This window comes from Aplidium turbinatum, chromosome 8, assembly GCF_918807975.1.
Source record: "Aplidium turbinatum chromosome 8, kaAplTurb1.1, whole genome shotgun sequence".
NCBI classification, from domain to species: Eukaryota; Metazoa; Chordata; class Ascidiacea; order Aplousobranchia; family Polyclinidae; genus Aplidium; species Aplidium turbinatum.
Genome location: NC_137479.1, coordinates 23971861 through 23988686, shown reverse-complemented (window position 1 = coordinate 23988686; position 16826 = coordinate 23971861). Strand labels below are relative to the sequence as shown.

Sequence of the window (16826 nt, the reverse complement as noted above, 5' to 3'; positions counted from 1 at the left end):
CTAATGACACTTTAAACCAGGGGTTTTCAACCTTTTTCCCACCCCGACCTCCTCAGAGAAATCAATGTAAATAGTCTCGTGACCCCCCATAAAAGTATTCAACAAAAGCATAGTTAATGCAAAAATTAACCAAATTTGATTCATGCCAACATCCAGTTATGTTTAGTTTTGCTGTTCCAACGTATACTTCCGAAACGAAAAACGTTTTTTTGCGATGTTATTACGGCTTTTATTATATTTCCTCGGATTGTTATTTCCATTTTCTATCAATCTTGGCTAGATAATAAGCTTAGAACAAAAAATAATGAAAATAATAATCTACGTTTTTGCACTTTCACCGATTGAATTGATTGCAATCTTTTATGGATTTATTTAAAACAATTTCAGTGAGATGGTGGTGCTGTATATTTTTAACTATTAAGTTTGTCAATGCACGCATCTGTTGCTGAAAGAACTTTCAAAAAAAAAATAGCCGACACTAATTTTTTTCAATGCCATTGAAAAGAATACTGAGAAATCTATATTTTGCAAAGGATTCTACATAATTTTGCTTTTTTACCATAACGTGGTTACTAGTTAACTTTAGTCTGCACAAAGCAACGTACAAGAACTTGGTGAAAAATATCGAATGCTTTCCTATGGTTAAAACCTTGCAACGTCTGAAAGCTTAAATGATATAATAACCTCAAGTAGAGGAATGGTCGATTGCGAAAAAACACAGTTTTTAATCTTTTCTGGCAAAAAAGGATTGAAAACAATGCACTGGAATTTCATGGGCCTCGCGACTCTCCAAAAAATGGCTCGTGACCCCCAGGTTGAAAACCCCTGCTCTAAACTCAATTTCGGTAAAATTGGCTTTTACGTGGTTTTGGAAATTTGTTCTTCATATGTAGCCTATTGACTCAACTCGGTCATTCGTTTTCAAGCAAAAACTGTACTGTACTGGATCTGTATCGCATGTCGTCCATGACTGTCCAATCCATCAACCACCACATGGAACGCTTGGACTGAAGGCCCTGGATGACGAGACTGTCGAGTGGCTGATGACCTCATGCCCAAACATATAGTCCGGAAGAAAGCTCATACGACGAAGAAGAAGCCTTACAAAAATTTAACCTTAAAGGGCGGGGAAACCCAAATTCACTTTTTGCGAGTTTTTTGTTTCAGCGTGATGTCATTGTGTACAACATGCGTTTTAGCAAAAAAACATCCAAATTTTGTTTCCCTCGTCTCGCTAAGGCCGCTTTTGTTTGATACCCGTTTGCGAGGTCTCGCGCGCATCAAGCTGTGATTCTGTTTGCTGTGACGTCACAAGGTACATATAGTTGTGGCCAAAAGTTTAAGACCAGACTTGATTTATGACGATTTTTGCATTACTTCAAAATACTGCATCATATATTGTTTCAGTTGCATCATCTTTTCGCATCATCTTATATCTGATGCAGTATTTTGAAGTAATGCAAAAATCGTCATAAATCAAGTCTGGTCTTAAAATTTTGGCCACAACTATATGTACCTTGTGACGTCACAGCGAACAGAATCACAGCTTGATGCGCAACGAGACCTCGCAAACGGGTATCAAACAAAAGCGGCCTTAGCGAGACGAGGGCAACAAAATTTGGATTTTTTTATTGGTAAAACGCATGTTGTACACAATGAAATCACGCTGAAACAAAAAACTCGCAAAGTTAATTTGGGTTTCCCCGCCCTTTAAACAAAATTGAGGGCCGAATATTTCCAGGGCCTAAGGCTATAGCCTTATTAGCCTAATGGTTAATCCGGCCCTGCGGTCAACCACGCTTAGGCGACATACCGTGAATAGAATAGGCCTACCATATTTTAATCACCAAAAATCGAAATCTCCAACGGATTTTTCGAAGACAAAATTCTTCACAAAGTGATTTACAGTAGAAGTTGTGCTTAACAGACGAGCTGGTTCCAGTAATTTTCTTCTGTTGAAGAGCATTGACCAACGGTTTGTTTCTCAGCACCACATTTGCAAGAAAAGGAGTAGGTAGCCTATGCAACTCCTAAACAACTGCAAAAGCCCGACAGGCTGTGCGAAGATGGTGGAGACGTGGTCTATCCATGTCTGTTTCGGTAGGCTATAAATTAAGTCAGACCGATAGGACAGGTGTCGGGAATGAAAAAACAGTGTTTGGTGGTAGCCTCCGCATTTGGATTCCATTTAAACTTTTTAACGTAGCCTATAGGCCTAGTCTTTCCAATTAGCAGCAGAGATGTTTTGTTTGTTAGCTTTAATAAGCAAAAGTTGAGCGGCTAGCCTGAATGCGTGTCTCGATTTCAGTGGACAACGCCCGTTCAAAGCAAACTCCAAAGTTACCCCAAAAGCGTGTCTTGATTTCAGTAGACAACGTTCGTTTAAATGGCGTGAGACGAAAAAAACATTTTTGATAAAAACTCTTAGGCCTACAACATAGAATTGTCAAATTTGTAGCAAAGATTTCATGCACGTCTGTCAAGCAACCACGATCGGCGACAAAGCAACTATAGGCAGCCTATCTATCGCCATATTTTTTATTGGTTTATGACGTTTTATTGATAACTATTGTGCTCAGTGAACACAACTTATGAAGACGAGTTTTTTGTTTTCAAAAACATTAGAACCGTTTCTTCATAATGCAGTTATTTTAAACAAATCTTGACCGTTCGTAAAAAAATAGCCTATGCTAAAATCTTCGTTTTTCAAAATAGATGCACAAAGCTCTCCTAACAACACATACGAACGATTTACGTGTATTAGTGAAAGCATGGCATGTGACCCTTTAGACTTAAAGCCCTACAACTCGAACAGTGGTGCGTAGACTTCATCTCAACCGCGATTGTCAACAAAGATGAGTGTTGCGAGAAAATTAGCGCCAAGAAACTTTGTGCGGGCGTCAAAATCACACAGTTTACCCCGATATCTCAGTTGATTAGCATATGACTTCGCGAACAAAGGAACTTCAAGATCAAGCGGCGCTGGTTCGACTCTCGGGGTGTGCGCTTGAACAGCGCACGTTAAGGTCTGCTCTTAATCCAGCGTCATCTAATGGATGGAATAATTCCCGGCAACACTTCAACAATCGGAAAACTTCAATCTGTCAATCTCGGTAACCGGGCTAGCGTCAGTGATTCAAATCCTCTACAAATATGCGAAACTGCCAGGATTAAGCTCTCAAAGAAACTTTCCCAGTCCGAGGATAAAGATTCAATCAATGAATCTAGGCAACAAATCACACTTTGCAGAAATACAAATATCTGCCCATGTCTCTACACACACGCACGAGTCTTGTTTTTTATTTACGCTTCGTTGTGTATAGGCATTAGGCATGGAAGAAGCTAGTTACCAGAGACCAGAATTCCGGGAAACGAGGTTGTCCAAATGTCCTATGTGGCATACGAAATAGCAATTCCGCAACTTAAACAACGGTAACCTTGACAATGGGTTTTCACCGGCTATTGCCAAATCGCAGGTGAAAAAAACTTATACAATGAATAAAGGTTCACGTTAGTTTTCACGGTAATAGGCCTGTGAACATAACAATTTAGTGCAATCGATCTCAAAAAACTTAGTTAAACAAAATCCGTAACTCTATTCTAATTTGACATAACAAAATATTAGAATACCAAGCCAAGATTGAAAAGTAGAATAGTAGATGCAACCAAGAAGTTTCAAAACCGAATAACATCGTCGGAGAAAACCAGTGTGCATTTGCAGCCAACGACCATCAACCATGTAGGGTTGACAGCTGTGTTTCGGCTGGTCAAGGCAGCAGCGCATTTTCAAACTTCCTCTAGATCGCGTTCGAGATCTCAACCGTGAGTGATGTGCTCTGACGTAAGAAAGTTCATGACGAAGCCAATGAATCACTTGGCGATGAGATTGCGCGGTTTTAGTTTGACAAAGTTGGCCATATTAGAAAAGTAAGTGCTGCATCCATCCTCTTCCTCGGCCTTCTTCTCCGCTGCATTTGGATTAACAATCTCAATACCTGCAGCACACAATGACATCAATTAAAGGCTAAAGCACTAGGCCGCAGCAGTAATTCAGAACACCGTTCTTTGATTAACAACAACATCCAATCGCACGAAGTCGTAAAGTATAATTAGTTTTGGCATATCGTGTAGCGGTTCTTGAAAAACTGCGGAGTTAGATTATTTCTGGCCTTTCACAGCCCTGCAATCGCCATTATTTTCTTACCTTTCAAGGGTGTAAACGCCACAGAGGAAGCTGTTCCTGAACCTCTGTCTTTAACGGTTGACTTTCCACCCCAAGTAACAGTGCTAGAGCCACCAGGGGTACGATTTGCGCGTTGAAGTTTAGTTTGTAAGGTTTTGGAAAGCCGAACTTGGGTCTTGTTGTCGACCTACGTCAGATAAAATAGTTATTAATTTGAGGAATTGAAATTAGCTGCAATTGATGATGTGATGAAATATCATAAAACCACCTACAGAAAAACGCTAATCTAAAAATCGTGAAAAAATTTAGGAGAACTACTGAAACTTAATCAACATTGGCTGCATATTGCTGTACACAAGATATTTAAGCACAGGAAAGACACACGCTCAAAAACTGACCTGAGCAGAGCGAATCCGCCCTGAACCGGATTTTCCCAGTTGACCGAGAGAGTAGCCAATGCTGTCTTGATATGCGTCGTCTTCTATTTCAGCAAAAGTAAGTCGATTGGCTTGTTTGTGCATCTCCGTCATACCCAGTCTCTCCTTCATCTTCCGATATCGGCGACCTCCACGCTTCTTACGGCCAGGATCAATTGGAGCTGGAAGAGCTTTCACCTAAAAACAGAAATGACTTAGAGCAGGGGTCACCAAATGGCGGCCCGCGGGCCGCATGCGGCCCGCCACGCCGTATCGCTGCGGCCCGCGGAAGGTATCAGCGTACAAGTATAACCAAAAATACTTTTCTTGAGGAGTCAATGAGCATGAACGTAAAAAATACTTTTCGGGAAGCATATTTTCGCTTTGCATACGATTCCACCGACCGACTATTCAGATTGTAGTTCTAGGTGGGGGTCGCTTAACGTTATTCCAATGCGATGTCTAGCCACACTGTCCCATTGGTTGATTAAAACGTCTGTTTTCGAATTTCGAAATTGTCTGTGAGCATAGGGTTGCTTATTTTAAATTTGCAAATGCCATGTAAACACTAGTGTTCGTTTCACCGTTATTGTGTTTCACAAGCAGTGTTCCCTTTAAGCAAGTTTTTGTTAGCAAAATAGGCCGGTGTGCCAAGTCAATTTATAATAAATTGACAAAGTATTATATATAAATTTAAAGACTTTTTCTGGTTGTATCAATAAAATGAAATATCTTCTGACAGGTGTTGTTTGTATTAATTCTGGTTGTATTCTGGTTGTATTTTCAAAAGACAACTTCTGGTTGAATTATGAAAATATTTAGTTTGGTACTGCAAAATGTTGTTAATCAACAATTCTTGCCATGCTGATAAGCACCGCAAGTAACAGTTGTCTAATAATCAAGAAATACGGTTTTATAGACTCTCACAAAAAGACGAAAAACCAACTCATTGCTTTTTTAGAGGGAACACCGTTCATGAGTTACGATAGAAACGTTTTTTCGGTGATTTCTACAAGCGTTTGTTTCCTGATGCCTAGTTTCTTTCTCCCCGTTATTGGAGCCTATTTTTCGCTGATATGTTAGCAGCATAGCAGGTCACTGTTGTTGCCTGTATTGCGATGTGTCAAACATTTCTTTGGTTACTGAAACTGTTAATTGCAAGATATCTTTTGCGAAGCGAAGTGACATCACTCTTGCTTGGCGATGAATATTCTAATGAAACCGTTCGCCTCGCTACAAGTGCGCAAAACAAGTGGCCTCGTTTATTAGACATTGTTAAAGAAGTCAAAAGTGTTGTTAAAGGAGCTTGGCCTGGCGGTAGCGTTGTTCGACTAATTTTGTTGCTGCGGTATTTTAAGATAAATAGTAACAACATGTAACGCTGAATACTGGGTACGAAATGCGTTCATTTCTAGCATAAGAGTCAACCTACCTAAAATTTTATTAGTGCGGCCCGTCACAGCTCTTCTTAGTGCCAAAGTGGCCCGCATGCAAAAAAGGTTGGTGATCCCTGACTTAGAGCAATTATCGTAAAAGCGATTTTTGCAACGACAATTGTTGATTTCACGAAAACACAACGCCCGTTAACCTTGCACGGATAAAGGATATGCACTATGCAGCAAAGATTTACTTGCTGCAAAAATCATATAACAATAATTTAATGCACAACAGTAAAAGAAAACTTTGCAATAACAAAAACTAAGATATATAAACAGCAAAATGTTAGAATTTCAATGTTACAACACGATGTGCAAACATGACGTTTACCAAAGAGAAGCTAACTTCTTATGTTAAACGCAAGCGTGCACTGCATACCTGTTTAACAGGTGGGGGTTCTTGCCATTTGTCGAACTTGGCTTGTATTTCTTCCGAAAAGTTACGACCAACCTCACCATCTGGATGCTCGTGGAAGCTGTCGATACGAGCAGCCAATGTAATCTGCAACGCAATGGTTTGTAATGACCTACACTAGTGATGCCAAATGTTTCTCCTGCTCGTTCGTTGGCTAGTTTGCTCTCGTTTAAAGATACATTAAAAAAAAAACAATGTACAGGTCTTTGAATTAAGAAACCGTCGATAGATGTGTTGTCGTTTGTGCACACATCGCAAATTGTCGCTTGTACTACCCGCATGTAAAAATCACATTAAGCTCCATAAAAACAAGCCGAGCAACGCTCACTCCATTGGCGTACGGACTCCTTAAATGTTGATCAAATATAGCAATCCCAGTTTTAGAACCACCAGCTAATACCAAAGTAAAACGCAACAAGCCACAGTAATGTCAACGTAGACATTGCGAACCAAAAAACTGAAATACGAACACAACCAACTCCCTTAACCTGCACAAAACGTTGACGCTTTAAGTTATGTAATAACTGTCAAATGTTTTCATGGGTTTGTCATATAATCAAACCTACACTGAAAATTTCAAGCCGGTTGTTTGAGATTAATTAAGTTGTTTAGGTCAAAATCAAATTAAATTTCTATTGGACCAAATTTAAATAACTAAACAGTGAAGTAAATTCATTGTAATAAAAAAAAATTAAACGAAGTTACCACTTTGACATCTTGTGATAGTCTAGTCCATAGTCACCGGAGGAACGCAAGAAATTAATATATTATTGAAATTTAAGTTAATGCGGGAATCCACTTAAAATTATGGTAAATTAGGATCGTTTGGTTTTGCGACCGCACGGTAACACTAAAAAATGACGAATACCAGATTTAAAAAGGAACAAATTACCTTGGAAGCGACCAGTCTTGCAGCTTTCCTGCGTAGATCAGGAGGCATCAGTTGTACAAGATCGCTGTAGTATATGAAGCCTGTAAACGTAATCTTGTGATAGCCTAAGGATAATTGTACAAAAAGTGACCCAGTAAACTTTCATGGCCACGTTGAACAATGAACATACACATTTTGGTCACATTCAGAGCTTAAGCATATGACTGTTAATTGAAAAATTTTGATTGTGGACAGGAAAGCAAGGAAGCCAATCTTTTTGTGGGGTCTGCTACTATTCGGTGAGTTCCTAACCTCTAACCCCTAATCCTAAACCGGCAATGATAATTAGGCTACGGTACCCGATAATTAAAAAAAAAAATTGAAAAAATCCCCCGTTAAGGGATCGAACTCACCGAATCGGACTCACCGAAACGGGCCATTCCGCTTTTTGTGATGCCCACCAAGCATGCCATTAAACGTCTTGCCGAGGCAGAGTCGCTTTTTGCAGCGGACAATATATTCATGAACCGTTGAAAAGACATATCAGATACTTTATGTCGTTTACTTTGATGAAGAGAACTTTCACAATCACGAAAAGTCTATATCACGAAAATATACGCCTATCTACAAGTACAAATAAAACCAGTGGCATACGCAGGGGGGCATTAGGCCATGCTCTCCCCTTAAAAGAATATGCGCAGGCTATAAGATGTTAAAGTATTACTTTTTGTCAAAAAATATCAAATTGAATCGAATGGCCTCCTATGTTACAAAATCCTGCGTACGTCGCTATGTATTTTCGCAAGGCAAGCTGAAGCAAGCTTACCGGTGTGAGGATTAATTGCAGTGCTTGAAAAACCGGCGAGAGTTCTCTTTTGTGATCCAAGCAACATGATGTTACAAGCTGGCATCTTGGTAAGAGCCGTAAGCCCCCCGGCCACACCCATTAGTTTTGCGGCAACTGAAGCACCTGGGACAACAAAGTCCAAGTAAACGTAAAGACTCATGACATGTTCCACCAAATATAGAAGCAGCTTATTCACATCTAAAGAAAGCCATTCCCCTTGGACGTTTATGTAATCACATACCGTGGCGAACATTTTTGGCTTATATGCAAAGATTCTCTCAGATTTTTGCATAACGATTATACAGAATTGAAATGCAACCAGATATAATTCAATGAATGACCAAAAGCAAAGATTATAAAATAAACAAACATACTTTCGTAGCCTGGAAAATATGAATTACTGGTACTTAAAAATGTTATCAAGCACGACACACACCATACAAGCCACATCTTACCAATGATAGCGGTAACGTTTGGAGCTATGAATGACATCCGTGACTCGACATACGTTAAAATTTTCAGCTTAGACGCTAACAACTCTTCCGCCATAGTACATGCTTCATAAATGCGCTGAAGCTCTTCTTCAGTCAGCAACTGGCCTTGAGTTGTGGACGCGGTCACACTGATGACCATGATCGTAGCATTTGACATCACCTATTCAACAACAGTGTAAAATCATTTCCACATAGCCAACTCTTAATGCCTCAATGAAGTGTGAAACAGATATCCTTCCATCAGCAACAAGTCTACAGATTTAGCCGGTTTGAGCTTAAACTGAAATCCGAAATAGAATAACATCACTAAGGAAAAAAAATCGCTGTGGATATTGTACTGCAATAAATAAGCATGACTCCATGATGAAATATCAAAGCAACATGAAGGGTTTAACTGTAGAACACAATAAAAATGGGTCTACGTCTTTTAGGCGCAGACAGTTAGGCGCCGGTCAAATAGGCGCGCACACTGTGGCGTCTGGATATTTAGGTGCGGAGCACTGTGGCGCCCGTTCATTTAGGTGCTATGCCTAGTAAAGTCTGCAGATTGTATCAGCTTGGCAGGTAGGGCAATGCTTTTCACACAAAATGTTATATTGAACAAAAAAATATGTTGGTTTGTTAATGCGCGTGTGGAGATGAGGTGCGAGACAACGCTCTACTACTCTTGATATTAGCACATCTCTACAGGACATTTGCTATGCATCCTGAACACAGGTTGCAGCCAGACGGAACCTTACTTAATCTGTTATCTTTCAAAATTCTTTCTACTCGGAATGGATTGGTCGTGTGGCGAGTACGTATGAGACAACGCTCTACTACATGAATACATTTCTGTATGGCATATGAACCCATACGCGCCGACTTCCGGGGAGGCCGGGGGGCGGCGCCCCCCGTAAATTTATGGTTGGGGGGCAACAAAAATGGCTATTACAAGTGGTGTTTCAAAGATAAAATACTTCGCAAAAGAGATTTAGACCATTTAAACGGACGCAAAACAGTAGCTGATCGCATGGCTTTCTCCGGAACGTAAATCACTAACTGAGATGCGCACGCAGTGGCATAGCTAGGAAATGTGCCGCCCGGGGCGGATGCAGATTTTGCCGCCCCTTCAAGAAAAAGCATGTGAAAACAGGCCCGGATTTAGGGGGGCAGGTGCAGGTGCCCCGGACCTCCCGACTTTTGAAGGGCCTTCTTCGTGGAAAAAATGTGATTTTGTGTAATGTTTTTTGTTTCAGCCCTTGTAGTTTCTGCAAAATGCTGTGCAGTGCTGGATTAATGCTACTGTAGACGTCGAGGTGGTATTTCGCGCCGTAGACGCAAAAAATTTTTTTGCACGGGGTCCCCCGATCTAAAAGTGCCCCGGGCCCCACATCAGCTAAATCCGGCCCTGTGTGAAAATGAAATGCGTTTTTTTTTATCAGATTATAATCAAAAATCGTAGTCCGAAAGTGCCGCCCCCAGACGTGCCGCCCGGGGCGGTCCGCTTGTGAGATCTTCCCGTTGTGAGATCAATTATGATTCAACAGAACGCATTGTTTTGTTCGCAATTGTGTGAGAATTAAAGCGAAAACCGATAAAAGAAAAGGTGTTTAATGGTTTTGGTCGCAGATATTGCCTGCACTAACGACGTCTCTTACCGCTATTATCACATAGCCCACCTGACATCATTGTTTTATGCGGTTTGACCGCAAAGGTTTGACATCGACTATCATGGAATTTCACGTAGTAAGAACGATTATATCCTACAATAAAAAATAAAAAAATTATCTCTTAAAACAGCTCTTTCTGCTGTTTTGTCTCGTGAGCTTTGCATATTGCACACCATGTGCAATTGTGCATAAAGTTTAGAATTGACAAGAAATCATTAAATTTAAAAATTAAGTTCCGGTAAATGCAGTTTTCAAAATTAATTAATTAACTGCAAATAAACGTATTCAAAACTTTTACTTCGGCCTACGCCATTTCACACCCCGTAATCTACGTCGGCAATGATTTTGCCGCAGCAAAAATGCGTTCATTTTGAAAACTGCCAAGCTGGAGACAACAGCTTGTCCCGTGTAAAAGTTGAACTTGTCTTTTTGAGGTGAAAATCACTTGCGAACATCTCGACCTATACTCGAGTATAGGCTATACAGTATTCGATAAAAGACTATAAAGACTTTCGATAAAAAACAGAAGAGAAAACACTTCGCCGTTGTTAACGCTTTGAAGGTAAGTAATTAGCAAAACGGGCGGAACGAGGTTAATAAAAGTGATAGCGGGTTTCCACTCTGCTTGAGATCATGATTTTTTGCGTTTTATTTCGATAACTTCACTGTCTTGATCGTTATTATTCACTCGCACGAAAAGGAAATGAATCCGCTTGTTTTCCAACTGTTCCAATTATGAGCTAACAACATCAAATTTTTTACGACCAGGAGTACTGCATGCGTAAAACTAATCGTTTCAAGCAGCGCTCGGTTCAAATAAATTCGGTTTGCGATCTAGGTGTCAATATAAACAAGACAGTAAGCTTAATCAAACATTATTTTAATTGAGTAATATAGCGTTATGACGTCATCACCTTTCACGCCCCCCAAGGTTTTTTGAAAAGTCGGCGCCTATGAATTGAACCCTGGCTACAAGTTGCAAGCATAATGGTGCGACTTTGCTCGTTATTAAACCTAGTCGTGATTTTGACGGAAAACTATGTTACTCTTCAGAGTCTTCACTCAAGCCTACCACCCGCTTGAATATAGGCTATGGTATATTTTTTGGGTCTGCTACTATTCGGTGAGAGCCTTTTTCGGTGAGAGCCCTATTCGGTGATTTTTTTGAATTTTTTTTTGAAAATTATCGGGTACCGTAGCCTAATTAAAACCCCAAAAACCCAAACCCCCAAAAAAACCCAAAACTCCCAAAAAAACCCCAAAAACCCCCAAACCCAAAACCGCAAAAACCCCCAAACCCTATAACGGCAATGATAATTAGGCTACGGCGCGCAATAATTTTAAAAAAAAACTCACCGAATAGGGCTCTCACCGAATAGGGAACTCACCGAATCGGACTCACCGAATCGGGCCATTCCGATATTTTTTACCGATGTTTAGTGTAGGCCTAGTTATTATTTGATTCACTAAAAGTGAACACAGTCATGTTCGAAACTTGAATAATTTATTGATAAAGCTTTCGCCGACGCAAACCTGAACTAACAACAAATAAACACCGAACACGCGCATTAAAATACAATATATTTTTCTGTTCAATATAACAGTTTGTGTGAAAAGCATTGCCCTACCTGCCAAGCTAATACAATCTGCAGACTTTACTAGGAATAGCACCTAAAAGAATGGGCGCCACAGTGCTCCGCACCTAAATATCCAGACGCCACAGTGTGCGCGCCTATTTGACCGGCGCCTAACTGTCTGCGCCTAAAAGACTTGCTCCCATAAAAATAGCTGAAAAAAGAAATATAGTACAGCACAATTTCTATTAAAACGAAATCAGGTATTTTGAAAACTTGAAGGAGCAAACTTCAAATCGTTTTTCTTAAATGGGATGTAAAGAAACATTCTCACAATCAATAAAAAGATGAAAAACATCTTTGGAGCAGCATTATTCATTCAAAATGAGGATGAAAAGATGAACATGTTTTTGAAAACGAATTTCTCCAACTGTCTCTTAATTCCGATGACATATTTACAGCATCATCATGAGGTAACATTAAAATGTAATTATGATGATGAAGTGCCTAATAAAATTACTTGATGAATGGTGCTCTAACGTGCAATAACACACACCTCTTGCAGAACTTCATTGTTCTTGTACTTTTCAAGATCGTTACCAAGTTCTTTGATAGTGCGGATGAATTCCAGAGGTGTAGGAACGAGGGAATCCAGTTCGGGAAATCTCTTTGCGTAGTTATCTCTAAAATATTATATTATGCAAACAAGTGTAAGTTCATTGCATGCAGGAAGCACCACTTGTGCACATGAGGGTGGAATGAACACAAGTGGTAAATCTTAATCCTGGTATTGGAAAATGCTTTGAGCACTACTTAATTCAGCACTACTCAGAGCACTACAGCAAACTCAGAGCACTACTTAATTCTCTAACTATTACTTATTCATCAGATGCACCGGTAAATAAATTGTTATTATTCTTGATGATGAGGACAGAGTGTTATTTTGAAAGGATTTCTTTTTCTTTATTTAATCTTAATGTGTTTCTTTATTTTTTCTATGTTTTGTATACAGACAAATAATCAAATATGCTTAATTGCTTAATCAAAAAATATGGGCACAGGAAACGGTAAATTGTAATGAGAAAGAGAAAGGTTGTGTTGCTTGCTGATATATGTTTACTTAATTTTAAAAGTGAAGTGATTGAAACACTTGATCAATATAAAATATAAAGACCAAATCCTAAAATACAAAACATGATGTGTAATCGACGAAACTATAATCCATCAAAAATGCAGTACAAACGAATTTATTGTGAAGAAAGGGGCGTTCTTCCCGGCTATCAGCACAAGGCTGAGCACTCACTAGTACAGCGAGCAGTTGCGATTCGCTAACCATAACGGTGTAGCTTCCACGCTAGCCATAAAGAGCTAAAAATCGATTTCGACCAGCTAGCAGCCAGATCTTCTTCAATTATATAGATTCCATTTGAATGAGCTTAAAAAGATGATCTAGCTGCTAGCAGATCGAAATCGATTTTTAGCTGTTTATGATTGAACTGACTGATGTGAAAATAAATTCGTTTGCATTACAAGACATGTAACCGAGTCATTCATATCATGCATTGCTGTGGGTTTGACACCTGTCAGAAAATATTTCATTTTCTTGATCAAAATTGAAGTTATTCTTTGATACATTTCAGAGCAATTCAGGTCAAATAGTAAATCCAAAACGTTGTGATACTCACCGACAGTACTTATGTATGATGTTAATTTCGTTATCAATTTCCATGGTGAGATTATTTGAATTGACAATGAGTTTGTATTCGGGATGAGCTTCAATCATCCCAACCAGTTGGTCATTTGTCGACTTTTCATATTTCTCAATACCAGATATCACATCACTGAACTCTTTTGTACTGATCAATCTACACAGGACAAACAGAAAAATAGGACCTTTCGCAAGTATTAGCATCACTTTCGCATAAGAAGTATATGGGCAACTACTGTTTCAGAATCGATTCTGGATGTTTTCCACATTTACTAAGCTTGTAGTTGTAGTACTAATGTAATAACTAGTACTGTATTTTATGAATGACGTTGATAGAAAGTACAAAATAATTATTCCACACCACATATATATATCTATTCGATAAAATTTCGAGGCATAGTAGTTTTTGAGCATCCGACCTCTGAGACACTTAGTTTCTTTGTCTTTTTAGTTTCTCCCAAAAAGTTTCCAATTTTCATTTTCACTTTTTGCAGTAGTGAACTTGCTTAATAAAGTATAATACTGTTTTTATTGTATAGGTTATACAAATAAGATATGTTGTAAATTGTTTATAATCTTAGGCTGCAATGAAACTTATTTTGGCATTGAGAAAAGACTGCAAAATGAAATGTTCACATTGTTCAGTAAACATGATAAATATAATACTACCATATTTTCTCACATCAAGTTGCAGCAAACAAAATTACAATTCAATAACAAACATAAACTACCTGGCAACACTTTGTATACTTTTTGGATCAATGTCAGATTGACCAGAATCCACTTGCATCCCACCATCATCAATGTCATCAATCCCATCAATGTCATCTTCAACGTTATCAACCGTCACATCTTCTCCCTCCAACCCAGCTTCCTCAAGATCAGCTAACAGTTCATCGGCCAGTGACATTTTAATCAGAGTAGAGTGTACTTCTGCAGTAAATTAATTCTCTGGGTGAATTTTTGGGTGGTTTTCTTCAACTCGCCCTGTTTCCAATAGGTTAACAAGAAGATGTAATTTGATTGCACATTTTAGAATTGACTGTTATAATACAGTAGATATGGGGTAATATTGCACAGTTGCTTTATTCTTGCATTGCTCACTTCATGATCGATTTCTACACTTTTACCATGCATGCAACTGAGGGAGTTCTGACTCCCAAAAGATCACTAGCTCTCTCTAGTGGCTTTTTAAATTTCACCGAAAACGCAGCAACCAACTTGCATGTCTCATTGTACATGTCTAGGGTCCATGTGCAAATTTGAGACCATCGACGTAATTGTGTCTACTTCACAAATTTCAAAATATTTTGCAATTGAAAATACTTGGACAAAAAAATTAACAGCTTATTTATTAATCATGTTATCACGACTTGTGTAAATTTTATCTTTTTACGATAAACATGTGACTTGTCAGTTGTAAAGAGATGTGACCATGTTTGACGAACAAACTTGCACGTGATCTTTGTTCCGACGCATTACATTATTGCTGCGAGTTAGTTTGGTGGCTATAGAAAATACCGTAATAGTATTGAAGCCTATAAAAAAATAGGGAGCTGGTATACAAGTCCCCCGACTTCGGATGCAACCTAATTCGTACCATGAACAATCCGTACCGTCAGTTCGTACCTTGAAAAGATCGAGAGAAAAAATTAAAAAAAGCCGAAGTCGCTAATTGCAGTTTCCGCAAACATTTTAAAATTTTCCGCAAACAAACAAAAACTCTTAGGATCATTACCAGAAATTTTAAAATGTTTGCGGAAACTCCGATCAACCCTAACCAAACATGAAAGAGTGAGTCAGTCCCCCCTCCTTGGTAACTCATGACAAAGACAGGACTCAACCAAACATATAGGGTGAAACTACTTCACCTTTGCTTTACTGTTCACACACTTCAATCCACATATTTTGGTCAATTCCTCTTTGTCATGAGTTACCGTACCAAAGGGGGGGGGACTTGTATACCAGCTCCGGTCGTGAACACACACATGGACTATATATCTCATATAACATCCAGACTCAAGCAATCGTTGTTCAAACACAACCCCTCGAAGCTTTCGACCTATTTGAATAGCAAATCGATGATTTTTTTGAAATTTTCTTGTATGATCTTAATGAAAAGAAGACCAGCTGTTTCAATTCTCTCTCACTCTTTCATGTTTGGTTCAATTTCGACAGATTTGCTGTTGTTGAAAAGTACCGTAGGCTACAAGCATAAATCTAGTTGGTTTTTCAATCTTATCCACGGAATGACTAAGCCTTGGTTATTCCTGGTAGTTTCGCATACTTTTGATGCAGGCCTGTTAGCGAAATTGAAGTTTCCTATTGTTGTTGCCGAGGAATTATTCTATCCAAATGCGTTGCTCAAGCCCTGAACAGATATTTGACTTTGTCAGACTATCTATGGTCAGACTTACAGCATCTACGCTTATTGCTTAGTTGCTTACAGTGAAGACTGAAGACCAAATCAATGAAGAGTGAAGCATAGACATCTTATTGTCTGTGGAGTGAAGTGACTTTGACTCAGCGTTGCCAGACTTTCAAATAGGTTTGTCACCAGAAATCTGATTAAATTTTACCATATGCCAAAAAAATTACACCAGATTTTCAATTCAATTTTATTTTTCATTGCTGGCGTGAACATGTAGAAAACGGCAAAGCTAACACAAAAAATGGCCTCAAAAAACTGGAAGGATGACAATACCAAAAAGTTTAATATATGCAAAAGCAAAGTTTGGATATAATGGATACTATCACTATTTTTGGTTGGTTGGTTTTGAATCTTTATCCTCAGACTGATAAAGACTTGATAGGCTATTCCTGGTAATTTAACATACTTTTAGAGGTTTTTTTGACCTGGGGCCGGTTACAGAGATTAGAAGAGTGAAGTTTTCCGATTGTTGAAGTGTTGTTGGCGGTGAATTATTCCATTCACTAGGTGCCGCTGAATGGAGAGCAGTCCTGAAAGTGCGTTACTCAAGCGCACACCCCGAGAGTCGAACTTGCGCTGCGTGATCTTGTACCAGGCGCGTAACCACTGAGCTAACTGGGCGGACATTTGTATTTTCAAGACTGCTCTCCATTCAGCGGCACCAAGTCAATGGAATAATTCCCTGCCAAAAACACTTTAACAATCCGAAAACTTCACTCTGCCAATCTCAGTAACTGGCCCTGTGTCAAGAGCCTCTACAAGTATGCGAAACTAGCAGGAATAACCAATCAAGGCTTTG

At 39.1% G+C, this 16826-nt stretch overlaps 1 protein-coding gene across 1 annotated transcript; it reads right to left on the bottom strand.

Moving 5' to 3' along the window:
* Nucleotides 1–3290: 3290 nt before the first annotated feature.
* Nucleotides 3291–16090, bottom strand: LOC145775260 (U4/U6 small nuclear ribonucleoprotein Prp31-like). The gene is made up of 11 exons (XM_082586516.1): nt 16044–16090; nt 14328–14529; nt 13574–13753; nt 12445–12571; nt 8624–8822; nt 8148–8291; nt 7343–7422; nt 6415–6537; nt 4582–4797; nt 4205–4370; nt 3291–3995 (listed from the first exon to the last, which is right to left on the bottom strand). Exons 2-11 carry the CDS (start codon nt 14504–14506, stop codon nt 3871–3873), a joined length of 1539 nt encoding a protein of 512 aa, XP_082442642.1. The 5' UTR covers nt 14507–14529; nt 16044–16090; the 3' UTR covers nt 3291–3870.
* Nucleotides 16091–16826: the final 736 nt, after the last annotated feature.

Bases quoted from the DNA above. Each gene is read 5' to 3' on its own strand.
- LOC145775260 (XM_082586516.1), bottom strand. From the start codon at position 14,506: ATGTCACTGGCCGATGAACTGTTAGCTGATCTTGAGGAAGCTGGGTTG. The intron at 13,754-14,327 runs GTAGTTTATGTT...TGTCCTGTGTAG, and splicing joins AGTATACAAAGTGTTGCCAG to ATTGATCAGTACAAAAGAGT. The intron at 6,538-7,342 runs GTAATTTGTTCC...ATTGCGTTGCAG, and splicing joins CAAGACTGGTCGCTTCCAAG to ATTACATTGGCTGCTCGTAT.